At 31.8% G+C, this 23,916-nt stretch overlaps 1 protein-coding gene across 1 annotated transcript; it reads left to right on the top strand.

The window, feature by feature from the left end:
• The first annotated feature begins 2,434 nt into the window (after positions 1-2,434).
• LOC120183337 (obg-like ATPase 1) lies at positions 2,435-23,716 on the top strand. The gene is made up of 12 exons (XM_039188057.1): positions 2,435-2,585; positions 18,251-18,405; positions 18,726-18,849; positions 19,105-19,196; positions 19,804-19,902; positions 20,600-20,713; positions 21,285-21,349; positions 21,965-22,081; positions 22,245-22,320; positions 22,768-22,860; positions 23,201-23,251; positions 23,608-23,716. Exons 1-12 carry the CDS (start codon positions 2,435-2,437, stop codon positions 23,704-23,706), a joined length of 1,236 nt encoding a protein of 411 aa, XP_039043988.1. The 3' UTR covers positions 23,707-23,716.
• The last annotated feature ends 200 nt before the right edge of the window (positions 23,717-23,916 follow it).

The following is a 23,916-nucleotide window of genomic DNA, read 5'->3' as shown; positions in this document are numbered from 1 at the left end:
TTTGAATACTAGAAATGTCAGGCGTGTGAGTGTTGAATGTTAAATTATTGAGAGATATCTTTTAATTTATATTATTTTGTACTTACCTCATATTAATACAAAAATATTTTATAATCATTTAATAAATTTAATTATAATTTAAACATAATTCACTGGTTTTTTATATACTTCACTTTTTACCTTTTAAGATTTTTTTTTTTGGTTACAGAATTTTTTATTTGATGTACTTGTAGAGTTTAAGATGAATTATCAATATTTTCAATTAATTAAAACATTTTAATTAAGTATAAGTACTTTTTTCTTTTAAAAAAAGTATTGATGGTATTGATATTTGTACCAGTCGCACCATTTTAAGATATTGACGTTGAATATGATGTTAAAAGAATGGTTTAATACTAAAATAGGTGTACAAAATATATCCTTATTCTTAAATATATAGATGTTTAAATTATTTTTTTGATTCATCTATATACTTAACGTTATAAACGTTACTATTTTAAGTACATGATGTTTGTATTTTATGTGCTCGGGTCATTAGTGGTATTAATTTTCTCCGTTAAGTGACATATGTCATAATATGTCAATTTGAAAATTTATTTAAAAAAAAACTTAAAAATATTTTATTTTTGAAAAATTCCCAATTGTTTTTCAAACATATCAAAAAACCTAAAATCTTAAAGTCTCTTATTCTAGTCTCATTTATTCCAACCACCGCTCATCTTCGACCACCCATTGTCGGCGATCGACCACCTAACACAACCTTTACCATGTCATAAAACCCAAAATTCACAAATCTTTAAATTTCAATTTTTAATCCCTAAAATCCCAAATACTCAATCCGTTAAACTTGATCGTAATAATTGATCGTTTAGCCGATTGAGGTAACCGACCATTTGATCAGCTGTTTAATCGGTCGTTTGACTTTTGACTATGGAAGTAGAGAGCAGGGTAGAGGGAGGAGCATATGGGAGGTATAGGGGAAAGGGGGGATTTTTTTATTTTTTAATAATATTTCTTATTTTTAAGAAAAATAAAAATTTTAAGATTGTAACTTTTTTTTAAAAATAGTTTAGGCACCTATTTGGGAATAAGGATATAGTTTGGGCACTTATTTTGGTATTAAGCATAGAATGACTTAATACCAAAATTATCGTATTATGAAATGTGTCACTTAACAAAAGAAATTAACGCCGATGATGGCTCGAGCACCTAAATGGTAGCATTTGTAACGTTAGGCACCTATTTAGGAATAAGGGTATAGTTTGGGCACTTATTTTGATATTAAGCTTAAAATTATTAATAGTTGAGAAGTATTTATTCAAAATTTTCTTAATTTATTGATAACGTATATATCTTGCAGACGTAAGTATTTTAACCCAAAACCTATAAAGACATTAATATTTTCTTTTACCACTATAATCATTTGATTAATTCATGATGTAAAACATATTTAAAAATATGTGAATATAATTATAAATATGTATATATGTATGTATATATTTTATATATACATTTTCATTCTAACATACTAAATAATTGGCAATGTCATTAAAATTTAAAAATATATTTATTTAATGTTCAAATTCACATTATCAATGCAGTATGAACACATTTTTAATATAATGTGAGAAAAATTTGACGATAAATGTCACATATCGAAAAACACTATTAAAGCGACACACCAAAATACATTACTAATTAAATTAAAATGAGGCAAAATTATAAATGACCATCAAACAATGATAAAATGATATTTTTAGTCATTCAACTTTTTAAAAGTTATAAAATAAACATTAAACTTTAGTTTTGTTAAAAATATAAACATCGATCATTAATTATCATTAAAAGATAATATAAAATTTTAAATTCTTCAACAAGAATATCTTCTTTGGTACCTCAATTGTGACTAAAATTTACTTTTGATATATTTTTTCAATATTTTTAAGTAAGAGTTTTAAAAAAATAAAACATTCTATTTTAAAATATATATATTGAATTTTAGAATTTAATTTTGAAATTATGGATAATTTTTCAAATTACACTTAAATTTATTAAACAAAAGTTAAATAATTAAATTACGTTGCTTAATAAAAAAATAATTTCTCTTTATGATAATTAAAATTTTAAATCACAAAAAATATATTATAAATGTAGTCATAACTAAATAAAATAACATTTATAAAATAGTTTTATGAATTAAAAAATTCATAAAGTTATTGTTTCAAAAATAAATTGCAAATTTTTATTATTTAAAAAAATATTTTTTAGAATTATTACTAAGAAATGTTAAAATTATAAAAAAAAGGAAATTTTATTCATAATTGATGGAATAATTGAGATTATTTTATTGATTTAATATATTACTTCACTCTCTTTTTTTTCGAATAATAAAAGAGACAAAAGCCTTTAGCATTAAAAAGGTATTAGACCTATGATGGAGCAGTCCAAGAGGATCTCGAACGAGAATGTTATGAGAGAAGTTGGAGTTGCCGGGAAGATGTGTATTGATCCAGCATTGTTGAATTCAGATTTGACTAGGCCATTAGCAGCAAAGTTCGCTTCACACTTGATCAAATTAAACTCAAGTAACCAGTTTTTATTAGTGAACTGGCTAATCATACGAACCAGAGCGATTGGGGAGGTCGGAGAAAAAGGAGAGGTGATCAGGTTGAAAGCCTCTGAACTATCTTTTTGACATTGGACTTTGTCATAACCATAATTCCATGCAAGGTTAAGTCCTTCACAAATACCCCAAAGTATTGTTTGAAGAATAGTAGAGCGACCAATGAATTTGTTGAAGCCCACTAGCCATGTTCCTTCCGTGTTTCGGAGAATTCCACCAGTTGTACTAAAGGAAGAGTGGGGGTTGACTGCCTCATCTGTAACACCCCCAACCTGTACCCGACCCGAATACGAGTTCGAGGTGCCACATTGATCAGTCAAAGCATATACTTTTATAAAATCCATAGAAAATTTAAAACTTCTATTCTGTAAAGCATATAATTTTATAAAAACCATAGAAAATTTAAAACTTCTATTCTATAAAGTAATTCTTTTACATAAATATGTTTAAAACCTTAACAGACTCCATCAGAGGGTACATATATAATGACTTAGTTACATGCCAACATACTAAATTATATGACAAGACATACTTTACAAAATATTTCTGATCTGAACTTTGCGCGGAGATATGCTGCTTTACGGATCCGAAGCTTGATCTTCTGACTTATCCACACTTACGTGTAAGACACTTACACACTAAGTCATAGACTTAGTGAGACATGTAAATACATAAAGTAAACTAACAATTGCATGAACATCATATGTAATACACATTATACTTATATACCTATTGAACTCATCACTAACATGTTTATCCTTACTTATTTCCTTGTCATTAATTCAATTTCATCATATGAGCATATATTGAACATAAAAGTATAATATAATTTCAAAACACAACCATACATGAATAATTACTATGATCATATCATACATAACCAAATAACATCTCATATCACCATTACACATATGCACTTGTTACCATTATTATCATATGATCCTAACTTATCACTTATACATATCACATGTCACATATATCATTTCACGAGAAACACATATCATTATATCAAATTATGTGTAACATCCCAAATCAGGGTCAATGACTAAATTGTAAATTTTGAAAGTTTTGTGTTCAATTTAGAAATGAAATTTAAAAGTCTTGGGATTTAAGTAAAGAATTTTAATATTGGATTAAATAGCAAAAATGGATGAACTAAAGGGGCAAAATGGTTTTTTCATGGGAAAGATTTTTATCTTCCTTTTTGAGTATTATAAACGTGGGAAATATGAGAGAGTTCCAGACTTCTCTTCTTCATTCTCTTCTTTTCCACCGTGAAGCCATAAGCAAAGGTAAGTTTCTTCATTAGTTGATTATTTGTTCAACTAAAGGTTTGGTTATGATTATTGGATGATAATTAAGCTTAAGGAAAGCTTAAATCATCTTAAAAACAAAGGATGGTGGAATTAGGAGGGATTAAAGATTAAGAGTTTTTGAATGAAATTCTGGAATAGAGTTCTTTACTCAAATTGGAAGATAAATTTGACTTGTCAATGGTTGAATTAAGAGATATGAAGTGATGGAATTGAATTTAGAACAAGAAGAAAAATTAGTGTGATTCTTGAATTCTATGTAGAGAATTAGATTTTGAAGTTAAAGATGTATTGAATGAGTAGTAAGGAGTTTAAGCATGTATATGTAAGTTAAGAATAAGAAAGGGGATGATATATGAAGTGTTTGAGAGGAAATGAAGTAATTTTCTTGCTGAAAAATGATTTCTGGGTTAGGGGGAATCGATACCCATTCAAAGGGGTACCGATACCCTCTCAAACGACAGAATTCCAGAATGTCATGAGGGTATCGATACCCCCAGTAGGGAATCGATACCCCCTAAAGGAAAATTGAAAATATGGGTTTAATAAGTTCGTTTAAGTTGATAGTATCCAACTACAAAGTGTAGGTATCTAATAATTGCCTTAAAATGTACATTTATGTAGATATTGAGCCTAAACAAGTTCCGGAATAATCAAAGGATTATAATCGAATCAAAGCAAGGCTAAGGTGAGTGCAATTTAATTTGTACTTATATTATTGAATAAACATTGGCTTGCGATGACTTAGTGATGGAGTTACTATGGTAAGAATTAACTCCTAAAATGTGCTTTGATTGGTAATCTATGTGATGATTTGTGTGATTATGGGATATGTGTTAAAAGACAATGATCTAAATGACTACATGAATCATGTGGTATAAGTTATGTGATTACATGTATGTATTAATACATATTGCTTGCATTACATGTTAATGTGATTATGAATAGGTAGAAAGGAAACAAATGATGATATAAGAATCTATTATAAGATATGTGATATAAAAATATGATAGTGAGCTATGTGAAAGAACTATGAGTTATATGGAAAATATATGCGAACAAGATAAGACATCTATGTTTATATGAAACAATGCAAGGTGATATGAGCTATGTGAGATATGAATATAAAATAATATGAGAAGTGAAAAGAATTACATGAAAATAGACTAAGTGATTACATGTATATGTGAAAGAAGCTATGAGCTTATATGAATATGTGATATGAATGAAGCTATATGATACGATTTATGTGATTACATGCACATATGATATATGTTATATGAAATGACATATGAATAGGCAATACGTGATACATGTGATATGATATGGAATACATGGTTACACATACATGTGGTATGTGACAGAAGAGAAATGACAAGTAATGTGAATTGTTAAATGATAATGCCCATGTTATGTGATATGAGAGCTAGGGTATAGTTGGCATGCCAAGGGTCGAGGGTTTACCTATGTTCTTCGGGACATATGGACTGTTTACCTATGTTCTTCGGGACATATGGACTGTTTACCTATGTTCTTCGGGATATATGGACTGTTTACCTATGTTCTTCGGGACATATGGACTGATTACCTAGGTTCTTCGGAATCTATGGACTGGTCCTTCGGGACATTAATCGAGCTGTGGTGACAGCATATGTGTGCACAACCTCAATGTACTCACATACCTTAAGTTCTCACTAGTGTACATGGGCTAATAAAGTGATTAAACAAACATATTGAATGTGATATGTATACGATGGGTTTATAAATGGTTATCAAAGGTAAGTGGTTTGAAATGTGTTACATGAACCATATGATGTTATGTGTGTTTCTTAATGATAATGATAGAGATTATGATAATGATGGTATATGTTTATGTATGCTTTATGTTATATGAAATATTATATGTTTTATATGCCTCACTAAGTCATCAACTTAGCGTGTGATTGTTTCACACGTAGGTTTAGAAAAGTAAAGAGGAACAAGACAGGTCAATTCTCCTTACCAAATGTCAGATTAGAAGAGAGGTGAATAATATGTATTTTTGTATATAAAGTTCTAGTTGGCATGTAATCAAAAGAATATATTATATAAGCTCTGAATAATTTTGTAAATGTTTTGAATAATTTAAATGTTATAAAAGTTTTTAAATTACTCACTATTTTATACGAATAATTTTTGAAAAGTCAATGTGATACTTCGGACTCGTATCATGGTCGGATACAGGTTGGGGGTGTTACATTTTATGGTATCAGAGCTAAGGTTTAGCCGATTCTCAGCATAAACCGAAGTCCAAAGTGTCATAAAATGTGTACATGCCAACATAGAGTGAAAAATTTCTGATCTGATAGTGTAAGGAGTATGTTGTCTTGCTAATAGAATAAGAATAGTTTAATACAGTAGAAATCCGATCGTGATAATTTTGAAGTAAGTGAAAGGTGATATTCCTGACTGTGATAGCTATTCACCTGCCCTGGCCAGGCAGGATGAAGAGCGGATACCTCAGAAAATGCCTAGTAAGATCAAAAGTTGATTTCAGAAAGCTGAAATCATATCTGAATAATGACAGAAAGTTTTCATTGTTTTGAATCGGAAACACGATATGGAATAGTTTTGTTATTTTGTGGATAAGATAGAATATGGTGAAAAAGTGTCACTATAAGATTGTTAAAAAGATCAAAGGATGTGGTGAGTATTTGTATGAGAATTCAAGAATAGATGCATCAGTGACAAGTGTATAAGAGATATGGAGATAAAGTTTATGAATTTAAGGCAAAGGGATAATATTGTGTATAAACAAGATTGTGGCTATAATAAGGGTTTGCATTCTAGATGAAAAGAGTTAGCGTTGACTAACCAGATTATGTGATGGAAAATGTATGTGAATTATAAGATTTTGAGATATTGTCAGAACAGAAAAACCAAAGATGAGGTGGATCTGGATACAGTTGTATATTTGGATCATAATAAATATGGATTTGATAAGTTAAGTAAACTATTGCTGAGATAATTCCGACTGGAATGAATGTATATGAATGGTTCAATGAAGGTTTATGTTTTAGATTGGAATAATTGGTGGTGACTAACATAATTATGTGATGGTAAGTGTATCAAAGGTAAATGATTAGAAGATGATGTCAGGGTAAATTAATTAAGTAGGGTGTGAATTGAGACACGATTATGTGTTTTGATCATGGAAATATAAGGTAATAGAGGAAACAAGAGAATAATATTGTATATGAATAAGAGTGTGGGCTGGATAAGTGAGTAAATTGCACTGATTGGATTTCAACTGAGAAGATGAATATGATTAGTCTGATTAGGGCTTATGCCCTAAATTGGAAAAGTTGTGACTGATTAATTGTAATAGTATGGATAATAAAGTTCTAAGATTTGAAGAAAATATAAAGTTAAGTTAATTAAGTATGATGTGGATTTGGATATGGTTTTGATCATATAAATATGATGTAGGCAAGGAAATAAGTATTGGTATGTTTAAAAAGGAGCTTTGAGGAAGAAAATACAAGTACAAGAGATGGTAAAAAATGAGATTCTGTATAAGTAAAGCAGATTATCAAATTTATGAAGATGCGATGAAGATCAGTAATCAGGGATAAGTATAAGCGATATGAAAAGAGTATGAGAGCCTGAAGAAAAGATGTGATCTATGTTATAAGGAGATTGTGATGTTGGAAGGAATGAAAGAATAAAGGGATAGGAAAAGACAAAGATGGAGGTTAAACGATCAAGTAAGACAAGAGGTATATTGAGATATAAGTTATAAGTTGATATTGAAATAATACAATTTTCAATTATTAGAAGAACGAGAATGGGTGATTATTCTTTGAACAAATATGTAAGGGTTATATGAAAAGATTGTGTGTATAATAATACTTACAAGAATTAAGAAATGAGCAAAAGCTTGATTTATGTGCAAAGCACATAGAGAATGATGGAAAAGATCAATTGATCCATAATATTGAGGAATAAGGATTTGGGGTTGCTATCTATATAATGAATAATATTATATGGACTTATAAAGATGTGGACGTATATGAAGAATTGAGTATGAGAAAATGGTAGGTTGTAGCGGTGGCAGGAAATATTAAGGGAAGCAACATGAAAATATTAGAAGACGTGATATTATAAAGGCATGCATTGAAAATTCGAGGACGAATTTTCTTTAAAGGAGGAAAGATTTGTAACATCCCAAATCAGGGTCAATGACTAAATTGTAAATTTTGAAAGTTTTGTGTTCAATTTAGAAATGAAATTTAAAAGTCTTGGGATTTAAGTAAAGAATTTTAATATTGGATTAAATAGCAAAAATGGATGAACTAAAGGGGCAAAATGGTCTTTTCATGGGAAAGATTTTTATCTTCCTTCTTGAGTATTATAAACATGGGAAATATGAGAGAGTTCCAGACTTCTCTTCTTCATTCTCTTCTTTTCCACCGTGAAGCCATAAGCAAAGGTAAGTTTCTTCATTAGTTGATTATTTGTTCAACTAAAGGTTTGGTTATGATTATTGGATGATAATTAAGCTTAAGGAAAGCTTAAATCATCTTAAAAACAAAGGATGGTGGAATTAGGAGGGATTAAAGATTAAGAGTTTTTGAATGAAATTCTGGAATAAAGTTCTTTACTCAAATTGGAAGATAAATTTGACTTGTCAATGGTTGAATTAAGAGATATGAAGTGATGGAATTGAATTTAGAACAAGAAGAAAAATTAGTGTGATTCTTGAATTCTATGTAGAGAATTAGATTTTGAAGTTAAAGATGTATTGAATGAGTAGTAAGGAGTTTAAGCATGTATATGTAAGTTAAGAATAAGAAAGGGGATGATATATGAAGTGTTTGAGAGGAAATGAAGTAATTTTCTTGCTGAAAAATGATTTCTAGGTTAGGGGGAATCGGTACCCATTCAAAGGGGTACCGATACCCTCTCAAACGACAGAATTCCAGAATGTCATGAGGGTATCGATACCCCCAGTAGGGAATCGATACCCCCTAAAGGAAAATTGAAAATATGGGTTTAATAAGTTCGTTTAAGTTGATAGTATCCAACTACAAAGTGTAGGTATCTAATAATTGCCTTAAAATGTACATTTATGTAGATATTGAGCCTAAACAAGTTCTGGAATAATCAAAGGATTATAATCGAATCAAAGCAAGGCTAAGGTGAGTGCAATTTAATTTGTACTTATATTATTGAATAAACATTGGCTTGCGATGAGCTAGTGATGGAGTTACTATGGTAAGAATTAACTCCTAAAATGTGCTTTGATTGGTAATCTATGTGATGATTTGTGTGATTATGGGATATGTGTTAAAAGACAATGATCTAAATGACTACATGAATCATGTGGTATAAGTTATGTGATTACATGTATGTATTAATACATATTGCTTGCATTACATGTTAATGTGATTATGAATAGGTAGAAAGGAAACAAATGATGATATAATAATCTATTATAAGATATGTGATATGAAAATATGATAGTGAGCTATGTGAAAGAACTATGAGTTAAATGGAAAATATATGCGAACAAGATAAGACATCTATGTTTATATGAAACAATGCAAGGTGATATGAGCTATGTGAGATATGAATATAAAATAATATGAGAAGTGAAAAGAATTACATGAAAATAGACTAAGTGATTACATGTATATGTGAACGAAGCTATGAGCTTATATGAATATGTGATATGAATGAAGCTATATGATACGATCTATGTGATTACATGCACATATGATATATGTTATATGAAATGACATATGAATAGGCAATACGTGATACATGTGATATGATATGGAATACATGGTTACACATACATGTGGTATGTGACAGAAGAGAAATGACAAGTAATGTGAATTGTTAAATGATAATGCCCATGTTATGTGATATGAGAGCTAGGGTATAGTTGGCATGTCAAGGGTCGAGGGTTTACCTATGTTCTTCGGGATATATGGACTGTTTACCTATGTTCTTCGGGACATATGGACTATTTACCTATGTTCTTCGGGACATATGGACTGTTTACCTATGTTCTTCGGGACATATGGACTGATTACCTAGGTTTTTCGAAATCTATGGACTGGTCCTTCGGGACATTGATCGAGCTGTGGTGACAGCATATGTGTGCACAACCTCAATGTACTCACATACCTTAAGTTCTCACTAGTGTACATGGGCTAATAAAGTGATTAAACAAGCATACTGAATGTGATATGTATACGATGGGTTTATAAATGGTTATCAAAGGTAAGTGGTTTGAAATGTGTTACATGAACCATATGATGTTATGTGTGTTTCTTAATGATAATGATAGAGATTATGATAATGATGGTATATGTTTATGTATGGTATATGTTTATGCATGCTTTATGTTATATGAAATATTATATGTTTTATATGCCTCACTAAGTCATCGACTTAGCGTGTGATTGTTTCACACGTAGGTTTGGAAAGAAAAGTAAAGAGGAATAAGACAGGTCAGTTCTCCTTACCGAATGTCAGATCAGAAGAGAGGTGAATAATATGTATTTTTGTATATAAAGTTCTAGTTGGCATGTAATCAAAAGAATATATTGTATAAGCTCTGAATAATTTTGTAAATGTTTTGAATAATTTAAATGTTATAAAAGTTTTTAAATTACTCACTATTTTATACGAATAAATTTTTGAAAAGTCAATGTGACACTTCAGACTCGTATCCTAGTCGGATACAGGTTGGGGGTGTTACATTATGTTTTCTTTTCAAAGCCCATGCACACTATTGAGAACTTAAGGCATGTGAGTACATTGAGGTTGTGCACAATCCTGTCACCACAGCTCATAAAAATCCCACTAGGGGCGCGTAGAATTTGTCCCATAGGATCACTATGTCTCGAAGGACCACTGTGTCCCGAAGGACTACTATGTCCCAAAGGACCACGTAGAACCCTCGACTCTTGGCATGTCAACTATACATATAGCTCTCATAACACATGGCATGGGCATTACTTTTTATATCTTTTCACATATTCACGTAGGCACATAGTTCACTTTCACATAGCATATTTCCATGTAATTCACATTCACTTATCACATAGCTTTTCACTTTTACTTGTATTCCTTTTCACATAGTTCATAGTCATGATTCTTATCTCATAACACATGTTCGCATATACATGTTCTCATACAATCCCTTAATTCAATTATAACATCTAATCTATCTTATTATACTAACATGTATTCACATCATTCATTTCACATACTTAACATATCATACAACATTCTAATAGAAACACATATGAGTCATATTACTTTCACATATATTTTATCATATATCTCATGATCACATGACCTATTATCATAAATACATGCATTTACATAGTTCACACATAAAGATGCATTCAACAATTAGACATATGCATTTACTCATATATCATACATCTAACACCATATCGCTACATGTTTATGCTTTAGTACTTATATCATATAATATCGAAATTAGACTCATCGCAAGTCTTAATTCCTTAACATAACGTACACTTACTATCATGTAATCAACTGGTCTCAATGAACACTCTTAAGCTCTTTTTTTCTTTGCGTATCTTTTTCTGCCGACCTATCCAAATTTTGCTTTCGATCGATGTCTACACAATCATATATTTATACTATCAGTATCCCATTGATATACTATAATCTATAATTTCTTAGACTGAAAGAAAGATTTATTCCATTTCCCATTGAAGTGCATCGATACATTCTATAGTGTATCGATGCATCCCTTAACATGTGCATCGATGCACTACCCATGCATCGGTACACAAATCACCTTCGATGTTTTCATTTTAAGGAGGTGCATCGATACACTCCTTATGCGTCGATGCACTAATTACATTCGATGTTTATTTATTTGAGAGTGCATCGATACACATTGAATATGCATCGATGCACACAACCCAAAAATTCCATTTTAAGCACGAAATTCACTCTCTTTCATATCAACTCTTCATCTTTCACCTCCTTTAATATTCATAACTTTCATACACACAGTTAAACTCGTTTCTACTCAATAATCACTTCTTTAAACTCAACATCCTATCCTTTATATGGAATTCAAGAATCACACTCAATTTCCAACATGTTCTAATTTCAATTCTAACACCTTATACTTCTTAATTTCACTAATGACAAGTCAAATTGGGTCTTGAAATCTAATTAATATTTTTCTATCAAAATTTCACTGATTCATTTCTTTTCTTTAATTCCATCTAACTCTCTTATCCTTGAATTTTAAGGTAATTTAAGCTTTCCTTAAGCTTAAGTATAATCTAAAGAACAAAATCCAACTTAAATTTCAACTAATAATCAACTAATAAGAAATATCACCTTTGCCTTAGACCTTCACGTATGAAGAAAAGAGGAGGAGAAGAGAACTCTGGAAGTTTGTTTTACCTTCTTTTCTCTTCCACGTGGGCTTCCTTATCTTATAAAGGAAAATAAAAATCTTTCATGTCAAATGACCATTTTGCCCTTTACTTCATCTAATAATTACTAACAATGATGCATAAAATATCTTCAAGTAAGTCATTGAACTATTCAATTATCCTACTTTTATCACCAATTTCTAAAAAAAATTAATCTAGTCACTAACCTGGTATTGAGGATGTTACATCATCTGTGTTAAGAGAACCCAATCATTGAGCGCAGGCGACTATTGGACAGCTTCGAAATGGCGAGAGTGCTGAGCAATTCGGTATGATGCTTCAACATAATATTTAGCCTAAGAGATGCTACTGTGGAAAATGTCGGCATTGGAGTGGTCATCTTCATTAAATATCATGGAATTTTGAAGTTTCCATATCTGCCAAATTAGAGAGGAGAACACAATATTCCAAGGAATATCTATACCTGGGTAAAGACAGGAGGAACCAATGTTTGATAGGATCCATTGATCAAGAGGGAGAGCGAAGAAGATGACAGAATACTGGTTGGCAATGATAGTCCCAGAGATGTTTGGATTCATTACAACCATGAATAATGTGTAATATTGATTCGTCAAATGAGCCACAAATAACACAAGTTGGATCGTTTACGAGTTTCCTCTTCCATCTGTTAACATTAGTGAGGATTCTATCGTGGAGCGAGAGCCAAATGAAGTTTTTTATACGTTCAGGGACATGAAGTTTCCACACAAAATTCCAGTCACTATTTTTAGAAGACCAGGTGGAATTAGAAATTTGAGTGTAGGCTGATTTGATCGAAAATCTCCCATTTTTATCGTGATCCAAATACAACGATCGTTGTCTGCGTTAAGAGCAGGAGGATGGATGCTTTGGATGTGCTAAACTGCTTCAAGAACAAGAAGATGATTTAGAAGTGTCAAGTTCCAAAAACCATTCTGAATGGTAACATCTTGCCCAGAAGATCATCATTAACGACCGTCGTGTTTGATCGAAATTAGAAAGAGGGGGAAGCCCCTGGATCCATTTATCATACCAGAAGCGAACAGAGGAACCATCCGCAATAGACCAAGTTAAGAAGCTGTAGAAGGTCGACTAGATTTTGGTGAGAGCTCGCCAAAGATGAAAGCCAAAAGATTTGTGAATCGAAATGGGGCAAGTGGCGTCCGCAATAGTCATCCCTTTAATGACAATTAAAATTATCGTATCTATTTTATAAAAAAATATAATGTTCAATGTTCGTTATATAACTTTTGAAATTTTAACATATAAGAAAATTATTTTAACATAATTTAGTGGCTATTTAAAAAATTTATCTTACAAATTTAGTGGATTAATCATGAAGTGATACTTGATTTTTTTAATGTTTACCTGATAAGAACAATTTAATTAATGATATATTTTAATGTATTACATTAATGATATATTTCAATACGTTATGTGTGTTATAGATTCATCCTATCATATGAATTGTTAAAATAAAATATTTCATCTATTACTCATTGTCTCTGCGAATACATTCATTCTTATTATATAGTCACAACTGCATAACTACCATAACAAACCAAGCACTAATTAATGTAGCTAACAGCTAATTAACTCAACATGAATTTTTTTTTTATAAATTCTAAATTTAATTCTAATCCTATCTGGTAGGGATGGGAATGAGAACGCTCACAGTGGGTCTAAACCCATGACCTAAGGAAGTATGAGAGAATAAAGATAAGCAACATGATCACCCGATCAAATGTGCTTGCTCTCACGTGAATTAGGTTAAAATTAACATTTTAATCAATATTTTATGGGGAAAATATAAAAATGGACCCCAACTATATGACACTATTTTGTAGAGTCCCCCGACTATAGAATACTAATTTGTTGAGTCCCCGACTATTAAAAGTTATAAAATAGTTACTAACTATTCATATGTTTAAAAAAGTATCATTTTTGGTTAAAAAAATTGAATGTCTTCTGAGCTGGACGTTAACCTGTTGATTGAGATATGATGAAATTTGATCCTAAAATCGTTTGAACTGTATTTTATTGTCGAGCCAATACTTGAAAGCAACAACGATGGTAATAAACATAATTAAAATATAATTTTATCATATTATAGTTAGCAAATTAACGTCTAACTAAGGATAGACATGGGTCAGGTTTTTTACCAACCCAATCTGACCTGAAAAATATGCATCCTCCACCTAAAACTCGATTTGACTCGAGTTTAGGGTGACTTCACTCGACTCGAAACCCGACCTACCTTTTGAGATAAAACCCAAACTCAACCGACTCGACCCAAAATAACTATATTTATAAAAAATATTAATTTTATTCTATAAAATATGTTAAATAATAATAATAATATATAAATGAGTATCATTGCAATTATCTATAAACTTATAAGGTATAATTACATTTTTTGGATAGCATATTTTTCACCTTAAACTTGAACTTGACCTGACCTGACCCGACCCGACCCAAACTCATCCTCCAAAAAACTAACACGACCTAATAGAGTCGGATCAAGTAATAATTCGTCAGGTTTGAGTCTGTGCCCATCCATATGTCCAACTCAAATAATCGTAAATTTTTAACAAAAAAAGAAGAAGATGAGTTTGTAATATATGAATAGTTGGGTGACTATTTTTAACTTTTAATTGTCGATGACTCAACAAAACAACTCTCTATTGTTAGGATGCCATTTTGTAAATTCTAATAGTCAAAGAACCCAATAAAATAGTATCCTATAATCAAAGGACCTTTTATATACTTTATCCTATTTTATATAAGAACAACTATTCAATTATATTTGAAAGTTTGAAGGTTATAGTAAAAAAATGTAAGATAAAGTATAATAGATATTACTAAACTATGTTAAAATGATTGTTTTAGTCATTAAAATAATAAAATTTTTAAAATAATTATTAAATTTATTAAATCACTAAAAAATAATTATTGCTACATTATAATAATTATACAAGTTTGATAATTATTTTGTGATATTTTGATGAAATTTAGTTACCATTTTGTAATATTTTGATAAAACTTAATAAAAATTTTATAATTGTTTGAAAATTTTAATGATAATTTTATAATTTTTAAAAATTAAGTGACTAAAACAATATTTGATCATAGTTCTTTGACATTTAATGTACTTTATCCATACAGTTGGAGTTAAATAGACAAAATGTAAGCATGGAATGTTAAATGTATAATTATACTAAAAGTAAAGCCAGGCTCGCCCTATTGTCATAACAGTGGCCCCATCCACCTCATGATACCATATAAGGTGCGTTTGGTTCACGGAATGTAAGATTACCAATGAGAATGTAAGATTATCAGGGAATAAGATTACTGGGAATGTTTTATTTTGTGTTTGGTTGACTTAGCATGAATGTAAGATTATCGTGTTTGGTTAAAGTAATAAAAGATTATTAGAATGTATATTTAACCAAATTGTCCTTATTATATATTTGTTTTTTTAACAAGTTGGAAAATATTTATATATTTTCTTTAAAAAAATTAAATTCATAAAATTTTATATAATTTTTTTTTAAAAATTGAAAATATAAAAAGGTTTAATGAAAGGGTAAAATTTTATTTTAATCCCTGAACTTCATATAAAATTTTATTTTTGTAAATCTAAAATAGTTTAAGGATAAATTTGTAATTTAACCTTCGTAGAATTTTCATTATTCAATGACATAAGAAGGATATTTTTGAAAGAAAAAAAAAATTAAGGCCATTTTAGTCCAAAACGCCAATAATCCAACAATACCTAAGGAAAAGGAGATAATGACATTCCCGATAATATATCCAAAAAAATCTACTATTGGTAATCTTATATTACCAGGAATGAGATTCTCGGGATAATCAAACGGGGGAATGTGAATTTCATTCCCATGGGGATCCCACATTCCCCCATCCAAACACCCCATATAGTTATAGGTTGATGTGCTGCCGCTGTTAGGTGGTCTTTATAATTTGTTTAGTTTTTTTTTATGCATGTTGAGCTGTCCATGACATTGAATGTAAAACATATGAATTGAACCACCATTTTATTCAAAATTATTTGGTAATTTGGTATGGCCATTCGTTCGCTTCTCTCCCTCCCCGAAGGTTCTTAATTTTATTGGTTAGGTCCATATCATAAGTGGTGAAAAAGGTTATGCAATAATTTCTCGTGGTGGTCTTCGTTCAACAAATCATGGTTGATGATCTAATTACTGTGTTTAGTAAGTACTTGGACGATGATTTCAGCTTTGAGAGAAATTGAATCAACTCTAACACCGGTTATCAAGCCACTTGAATGAAAAAGAAAATTGATGCGCTACTGACATTGCTGTAGGTGGGTGATTGGTCTTCGAGTAGTGAGCTCCAAACAAAACAAGGGTGGATTATGAGGAATATAGGCAAGTGAAGGAGAGGAAGAGGATGATACTTGACTGTGGTGGGTTATTTAAGATGCTTATTTAAGAAATAAAAAGATAAATTTAAAAAAATAAGAGGATTTCAATTAATCAACTATAAAAACATGTTAATTTTAGAAGTAATTATCAAAGTCACCTTTAACCATTGATAATTTTGACATAATCGTCTTCGCTGGATAAAAAATATTTGATACCCAAAATCGTTGACGATTTTATTAGATTCAACGAGCAATTGCTTTTTTTAATTGATGATATTACAAAAACCAACTGTAACGTTAATACTTTCTGCTCTGAACAACATATCACCCATATACAACAATCAATCAAATAATACCCTCGTCTTCACATAACTTAGCATTGATCACTCCCTGTTTTATACGCATAAACCTCAATCGGACTTCCTCCTCTATCTTTCGGATGACTTCATCCACATTGTTTTGGACCCCGCGGCGCCAAAAACCCTTCTGTTTCCCTCCTTCCAAATGTAGCAAACACATGCACTCCGAATTACCTTCAACAAGGTGAAGACAAGGGTCTTACTCTTTAGCTTCGTCACTTTCCAACAGACCTCATATTCCCAAATTTCAGTTCTCCTCGACAACTGACAGAACAATTATACAAAAGATCAAAATGAAAGAGAAAATAAATTGCCGGCAGAGGGGAGGATAAAAAAACTGACACTCATGGTGTGAAATATCAAAATGAAAGAAGATAGTATATTGAAATATTTAATTAATATTTAAAAAAATTATATTTTTTATTAATTAATATTAAATAAATACAAGATAATATCTGTTCATAGATAACTCTTAATAATTTGATATTGAGCAGTCTTATCCATGATATTCATAGTGCTCGAACTTGGAATCTCCAAAAAAAAAAACTCTTTTACCATCGATATCACTTGATCCGTGTATATAATTTTTTATTAAATAATTGAAGCCAATACCCATAATCTCATAAAAGACCGTCACGGTTTTCACCTGAGGTTAGTATTTAGGTTATAATAGAGGCTGTGAAGTACTTTGGGCTTTGAGGCTATACAATTGGGCTGGCATAACATGCACATAAATTTTTCTCCAACAATGGATGATCGTACAGACTCAGTGAACCGGGACTAGGGTTTGAACCGAGTATAAGATGGGTTTCCTAGTGACTCAAAGCCCCTTTCTGATAAAAAGAAAAACAACAAACATAACCTCAGCACTCTGCTGCTCAATCGCATCTACTCTGTTCCAAACCCTAAAAGCAATGCCTCCGAAAGCATCTAAATCCAAGGAAGTACCAGCCGATAGGCTGATCCTTGGCCGATTCTCTTCTCACCTCAAGATCGGAATCGTAACTTTCTTCTTTCAACTTCATTTTTCATTTCATTTCTTGAAGCTAAAGCTTGATATCTTGTGAATATCGCTTCTTCACTTGCAGGTGTGGGAAAATCTACTCTTTTCAACACGCTTACTAAGCTTTCAATTCCTGCTGAGAACTTCCCCTTTTGTACAATCGAGCCTAATGAAGCCCGAGTTAATGTCCCCGACGAGCGATTCGAATGGCTTTGCCAATTGTTCAAACCCAAAAGTGAGGTATAACCTGTTTTCTTCTTTGTTTTGCCTGTCTGCATAAAATTAGCATTACTTGCACTTAAGCCGCTGCAATGGTATTATATCCAAGTAAGCCCTTATCCTTTAATTTATACTTAAATTGGCCCTTGATATAAGGCAACCTTTCCTAAAGGCTTATTTCAGCACAATTCAAGTATCGGGGCTTACTTAATAAAACTGAAATTGTTCAGGGTTTTTTTTTAGTGTTTTAGCCTTTTTCCATGTAAAAGGCTGAATGTAAGCTCACTATTATTTTATTAGCTTGTTTCTGCCTAAAACTTAGAGAAGTGTGGATGCATCAGGTTTCAGCTTTCTTAGAAATTCATGATATTGCTGGACTGTTTAGAGGTGCCCATGAAGGCCAAGGATTGGGCAACAACTTCTTGTCTCATATCCGTGCAGTTGATGGCATTTTTCATGTTTTACGTAAGATGCCTATCCTTTTGAGCTGGAATTTTTTTTATGTTACAAATCACGATGTTTGCTTACTTCAATGCAGCATAAAATTTAAATTTTTATCATACGTTGAGGAATATTTATTTTTCTTTTACAACAAAGGATTGTTAAAGTTATTAAATGGTTTGATGTTATTTAAAGCCATTTTTTTATAGTTATAACCTGTGTGCTTTTGGTGTAAGAATTATTTCATTGGAATCTTATTTTTTGCACTCAATCCTTCAGGTGCATTTGAAGATTCAGATATCATCCATGTTGACGATTCTGTTGATCCTGTAAGAGATTTAGAGACTATTAGTGCCGAGTTACGGTTAAAGGTTTGTTCTTGAATTCTAATATTCCTGCAATAGTTATTTGGAGCTCTGATTAATAAAATACAATTAAAATACAGCTAGCCTGTTTTTCATTTGGAATTGGAAGATTAAGAAACACACATTACCATTCTTTTTAAGGCATGTCTTAGCACTGGACAACAATGCCTATTTGATAAGGTGCATGCCTGGTGCACTTTTGGCTTGCTCACCTGATTGAAGTTCTCTTCAACTTCTTTTTTTTCCTACCCTTTTCATTGGATGTATCTTTACTGGGAAGAAATGAACGGTATTGAACTCTATACTTCTCAATTTTTTAGCATTCAGCTATTGACATGGACCATAAGGGCATGCACAGTGACCAATAAAAATTCCATTCTTTACAATTAGACACATACAAAAACTCAAAGATATACATATTGCACTTTACTTCACTTGGCTAGTCCTTATGTGTCTTGCATGTTGCATCTGCAGCAATATAAGGATTCTAGCTCCTAGAGTGGGTGTTGCACCTTGACAACTCCCATTTTGCAAGTTTGAAGATGAAGAGGACCTTTTCGTATGCAATAACTTCGTTTATGTACTGATTACTTTCTAACTTCGTTTTCTTTAGGATGTTGAATTTATGGAAAGGAAGATAGAAGATCTTGAGAAGAGCATGAAAAGGAGTAATGACAAGCAATTAAAAATAGAGCTTGAAGTGTGTCAAATGGTAGGGTTTTGGACATTTGATCTTTTACTTTTTCTGCAGGTCTCATCTTATGTATGTCATTCTTGTGGGTCTGATTTTTTATTAACGTTTTCTATTGCTGCTTCTTATGTATTGTAAATAGAGGAAATTGTCTCATTATTCTTCTATGTGGCTGCCCTTTAGTCTATGTACATCTTGATATTGTTTTTGGTTTTATCTTTACAAAAGATAGTCTTTATTGAAGTTTAGGATTTTAGGCTGGTTCTGTTCTCTTTATAGCAGACTGTTGAACTGAGAGTTCCTACTTTTAGTAGCAACCTTTACTCCAGAACTTTAGACCACCAGTGACCATGATCCAAAAGTGGCTATCACCTCACATAAGGTTCATGGCCTTAGACCCACAATCTAAAAGATGGGCCCAAATTAACATTCAAGACCGTTATTTAAAAAATTGTGGTCAGAAGCTCACATACTGAAGACCATGACTGTGGTGGTGGTCAAAAGTCATCGGTAGAGAGTAATTGTCACCGTACATAAAGTCTACATTTTATCCAGTTTTTGTTTTTGATGGTAACTTGTAAAGACTATTATAGCTCAGTCAAGTATGCATTTAATCATATTATCATGTTCATCGGATATGAGCTTATGCTATAGAGCAAAATTTGCTAATGGTAGATTATATTAATTCCAAAAAGCAATCTTGCTTGTTATATTACAGGTTAAGGCATGGATCGAAGAAGGAAAAGATGTTCGTCTAGGGGACTGGAAAGCGGCTGATATTGAGATATTGAATACTTTTCAATTGCTTAGTGCCAAGCCAGTTGTTTATTTGGTTGGTGTTCCTTCTGTTGTACTTACCAATGCCTTTATTTTCCTTTTCTTATGGCTGTGTATGTTTAATATGTTCTTGTCATCTGTTATGTGAGGTTTGCTGCTATCTTTTATGGTTTTTTGCTTGCTGTTTGCCTGTTTCTCTGTTCTAAGTATAGCAATCTGTGACAAGATTTTCCTATTACTACTTAAATGATGTGATGAGTGATGGTATAACCTAGATGTCTGGATACCTTGTCAATTTTCAGAGTTAAATATGAGTTCATAGATGAAGTCTTGCATTCTTACTGTAGATTTACAATAGTATTACCAAGTAGAAGACCTGAATATGTTTGCTTTACAAACTGTTGTCATTTCCAGCTGCCTTGTCTTTTTGCATTTTCTTTTTGCTTAATGTTGTTGATCCATTAACCAATTTATATGTTGTAGCTGCTTACTTCAATATGAGAGAGCCTCAGATGTGTCATGGCTTGTAATGTTAATTTTTTAGAGAAAGTAGTTTCTTTTATCTTTAACAATTTCAGGAATGTGGACAGATATTTTATTATCATACTATTTTATTTTATGTGCAGGTGAACATGACTGAGAAAGATTACCAAAGAAAAAAGAACAAGTTCTTACCGAAGATTCATGCTTGGTATGCTCTCTTCTTTTCTGTGTGTATGTCTCAGGGGATGGGGTTCACATGTTCTTGTTCTATATAATGCCAAGAAACATAGCAAGATGATATCGCACTGGTTTCTGTTATTTTGTCTAATGTTTCCTGGCACATTCCAATGTTTAGGTTTTCTATTGGCTTTTATTGAGGTAGGAAAGGATTGGGTAAAGTAGAGAAGCTCGAGATTCGCCAAAAATTTGCTGGAATCGGGAAGAACCATAGGAAATTGATAGAGAAGTAGAAGAGAGGGAGAAACAGGGGAAGAAATATAAAAATTAATGGTCCATAATCCCTGTAATTTATAATCTAAAACCTACTTAAATGTAACAACCAGATCATATATAGGCACAGGCCATAAACTGCTACAAAATCCCAAGTACTATAACAAGATTAATATAAACTCTAATAGTGCAACAGTTAGATTCACTATGGTGTTACTGTTAGAAAATACATTTAACTGAAAAGCTTAAAATTAAGTGGGTTTAAGCAGCTCTCAGTGTTGACAAATCATCCTTTAGCTTTTGATTTATCATACTTATAAAAGCTTATTAGGGTTTGTTTATTTTCATTTGGATTGAGAATTATCTTTTACAGGGTTCAAGAACATGGTGGTGAACCTATCATTCCTTTTAGCGGCGTGTTTGAGAGAAACCTTACTGATATGGAACCTGCAGAAGCTGCAAAATATTGCAAGGAAAACAAGGTGCAAAGGTTAGATGAAAATGGATGTCTTTTGTTTTATGGGTTTAAAATGCTTTTAGTGTTAAATGTCAAAGTCTGATGGTCAGTCTTTAGTGCCTTGATGATTGACCTGATTTTTTTTCCTTTTTCTTATTGTGTATTTATGATGCTGAGGAATTTTTTTTGGTCACAGTGCTCTTCCAAAGATCATCAAGACTGGTTTCTCGGCTATTAATCTCATATATTTCTTCACAGCAGGACCAGATGAGGTACCTAATTCTTGGTACCTATTTATTTTAAGGGAATGGTTGGTTCTATTTAAATGTTAAGAAGTTGTCTGAGGATCAAAGAGTATTTACTGCTTTTAAAAATGATCTAAGATCATTATATTGAATTTTAGACCTTTTTCATATGTGATGTCCTCTGGATTTGTTACCTAGTCAATAATCTTTATTTTGATAAGCATGTTGTCATTTGACTTCCATAGCTGCCCACAATGATAACTCAGTACATCTTAGAATACTGATATTGCAGTGTTGTAATCTAAATGGCTATCCTTATTCTGAATTTCCCTGAAGGTCCATGCAGTTGCAAGTGTTGAAGCTTTCTCTAAAGTCGATCACTTCTTGGAGATCTTGCATTTTAGCTTTTTTTTTTTTCTTCTTGGGTTTAATCAATTGATGGCATCAATAATTTGATTGTTTTTCCCTTTCCAGGTGAAATGCTGGCAAATTAGACGGCAATCCAAGGCTCCTCAAGCTGCAGGAGCCATTCATACAGATTTTGAGAGAGGATTTATATGTGCTGAGGTTGGGTCTTAGATCATGACTTCTTGTATATTATATTAAACCTTGAAAGAAACTTTTAAAGTTTGCTGTATTATCTTCTGCGATGAACTATGACACAACAATTATGCCTTTTCAAGTGGCCCCTTTTCTGCAACACGATTTATTTAACGTGCTCAGAGTGTATTGATTACTGTTGTTTTTCTATTGCTTAAGTTTAAACATTGAATCTTTTGTGATGTCGAGCGTTGTTGTACCAACTGAAAGGACAACATTTCCTTTCACCTATTCATTTGATTTTCTTACCAGCTTCTATGGCAACATATATATGTCTTTTAGTGACTGTTTTCTGTGTGTCATCCAGGTCATGAAATTTGAAGATCTGAAGGAGCTTGGAAGTGAGGCAGCTGTTAAGGTTAGTATGCCTATGAATGGTTTTCTTTTAGCTTTTGTTTGCGTAAAGTGTCTGTTGGAAATCAGAATAAAAGGAATAATTATTCAAGGGGGAAAGAAAGTGACTTGACATGTGATCTAAGGCTAGAACTGTGAAGTTTAGGATTTAAGCTCATGTCACATGTAATATTGAGAAGCCTTGCCTTGGGAGTGTGATTAAAGGTTGGATATAAGCTCATTGCATCTTGAGCTACAATTGATGATCCGTGGTTCATATCCAAAGTTTGTACGGTGCCATTTATTTAACATGTAAAGTTTCGCATGGTTTCATCTAGTTGCAATGACGTCTGGTTTCTCACAAGTTTCCCTTTTGATCAGGCTGCTGGAAAATATAGGCAGGAAGGGAAAACTTACGTGGTCCAAGATGGAGACATAATATTTTTCAAGTTCAATGTTTCTGGAGGTGGGAAGAAGTGAAGCAAAGACTCCCAAGCGGGGATGTGGCGCTTGGATCGCACTTGAATCCCCGGAAAAGGTCAAATCCGTATGCATTCCGACCCTATTTGTTTCTTTGCTAAATACCACCACTTAACAACACCCCCTAGAACCAAGAGGTATTTGGGTAGGCATCCGTTTGTTATGTTGATGTATGAGCTTTATTTGTGGAATCATATATATATATATGCA

Source organism: Hibiscus syriacus, unplaced genomic scaffold (genome assembly GCF_006381635.1).
Source record: "Hibiscus syriacus cultivar Baekdansim isolate YM2019G1 unplaced genomic scaffold, ASM638163v2 tig00112758_pilon, whole genome shotgun sequence".
In the NCBI taxonomy this organism is placed as follows: Eukaryota; Viridiplantae; Streptophyta; class Magnoliopsida; order Malvales; family Malvaceae; genus Hibiscus; species Hibiscus syriacus.
Note: the sequence above shows the minus strand (reverse complement) of the source record. Positions and strands in the feature narration are given on the sequence as shown.

What these genes read in the sequence shown, in the direction of transcription:
- LOC120183337 (XM_039188057.1), top strand. Translation starts at nt 2,435, where the DNA reads ATGGAGCAGTCCAAGAGGATCTCGAACGAGAATGTTATGAGAGAAGTT. An exon ending in TGTTCAAACCCAAAAGTGAG is followed by an intron (nt 18,406 to 18,725) that starts GTATAACCTGTT and finishes TGGATGCATCAG; the next exon opens with GTTTCAGCTTTCTTAGAAAT. An exon ending in TGGCATTTTTCATGTTTTAC is followed by an intron (nt 18,850 to 19,104) that starts GTAAGATGCCTA and finishes TCAATCCTTCAG; the next exon opens with GTGCATTTGAAGATTCAGAT.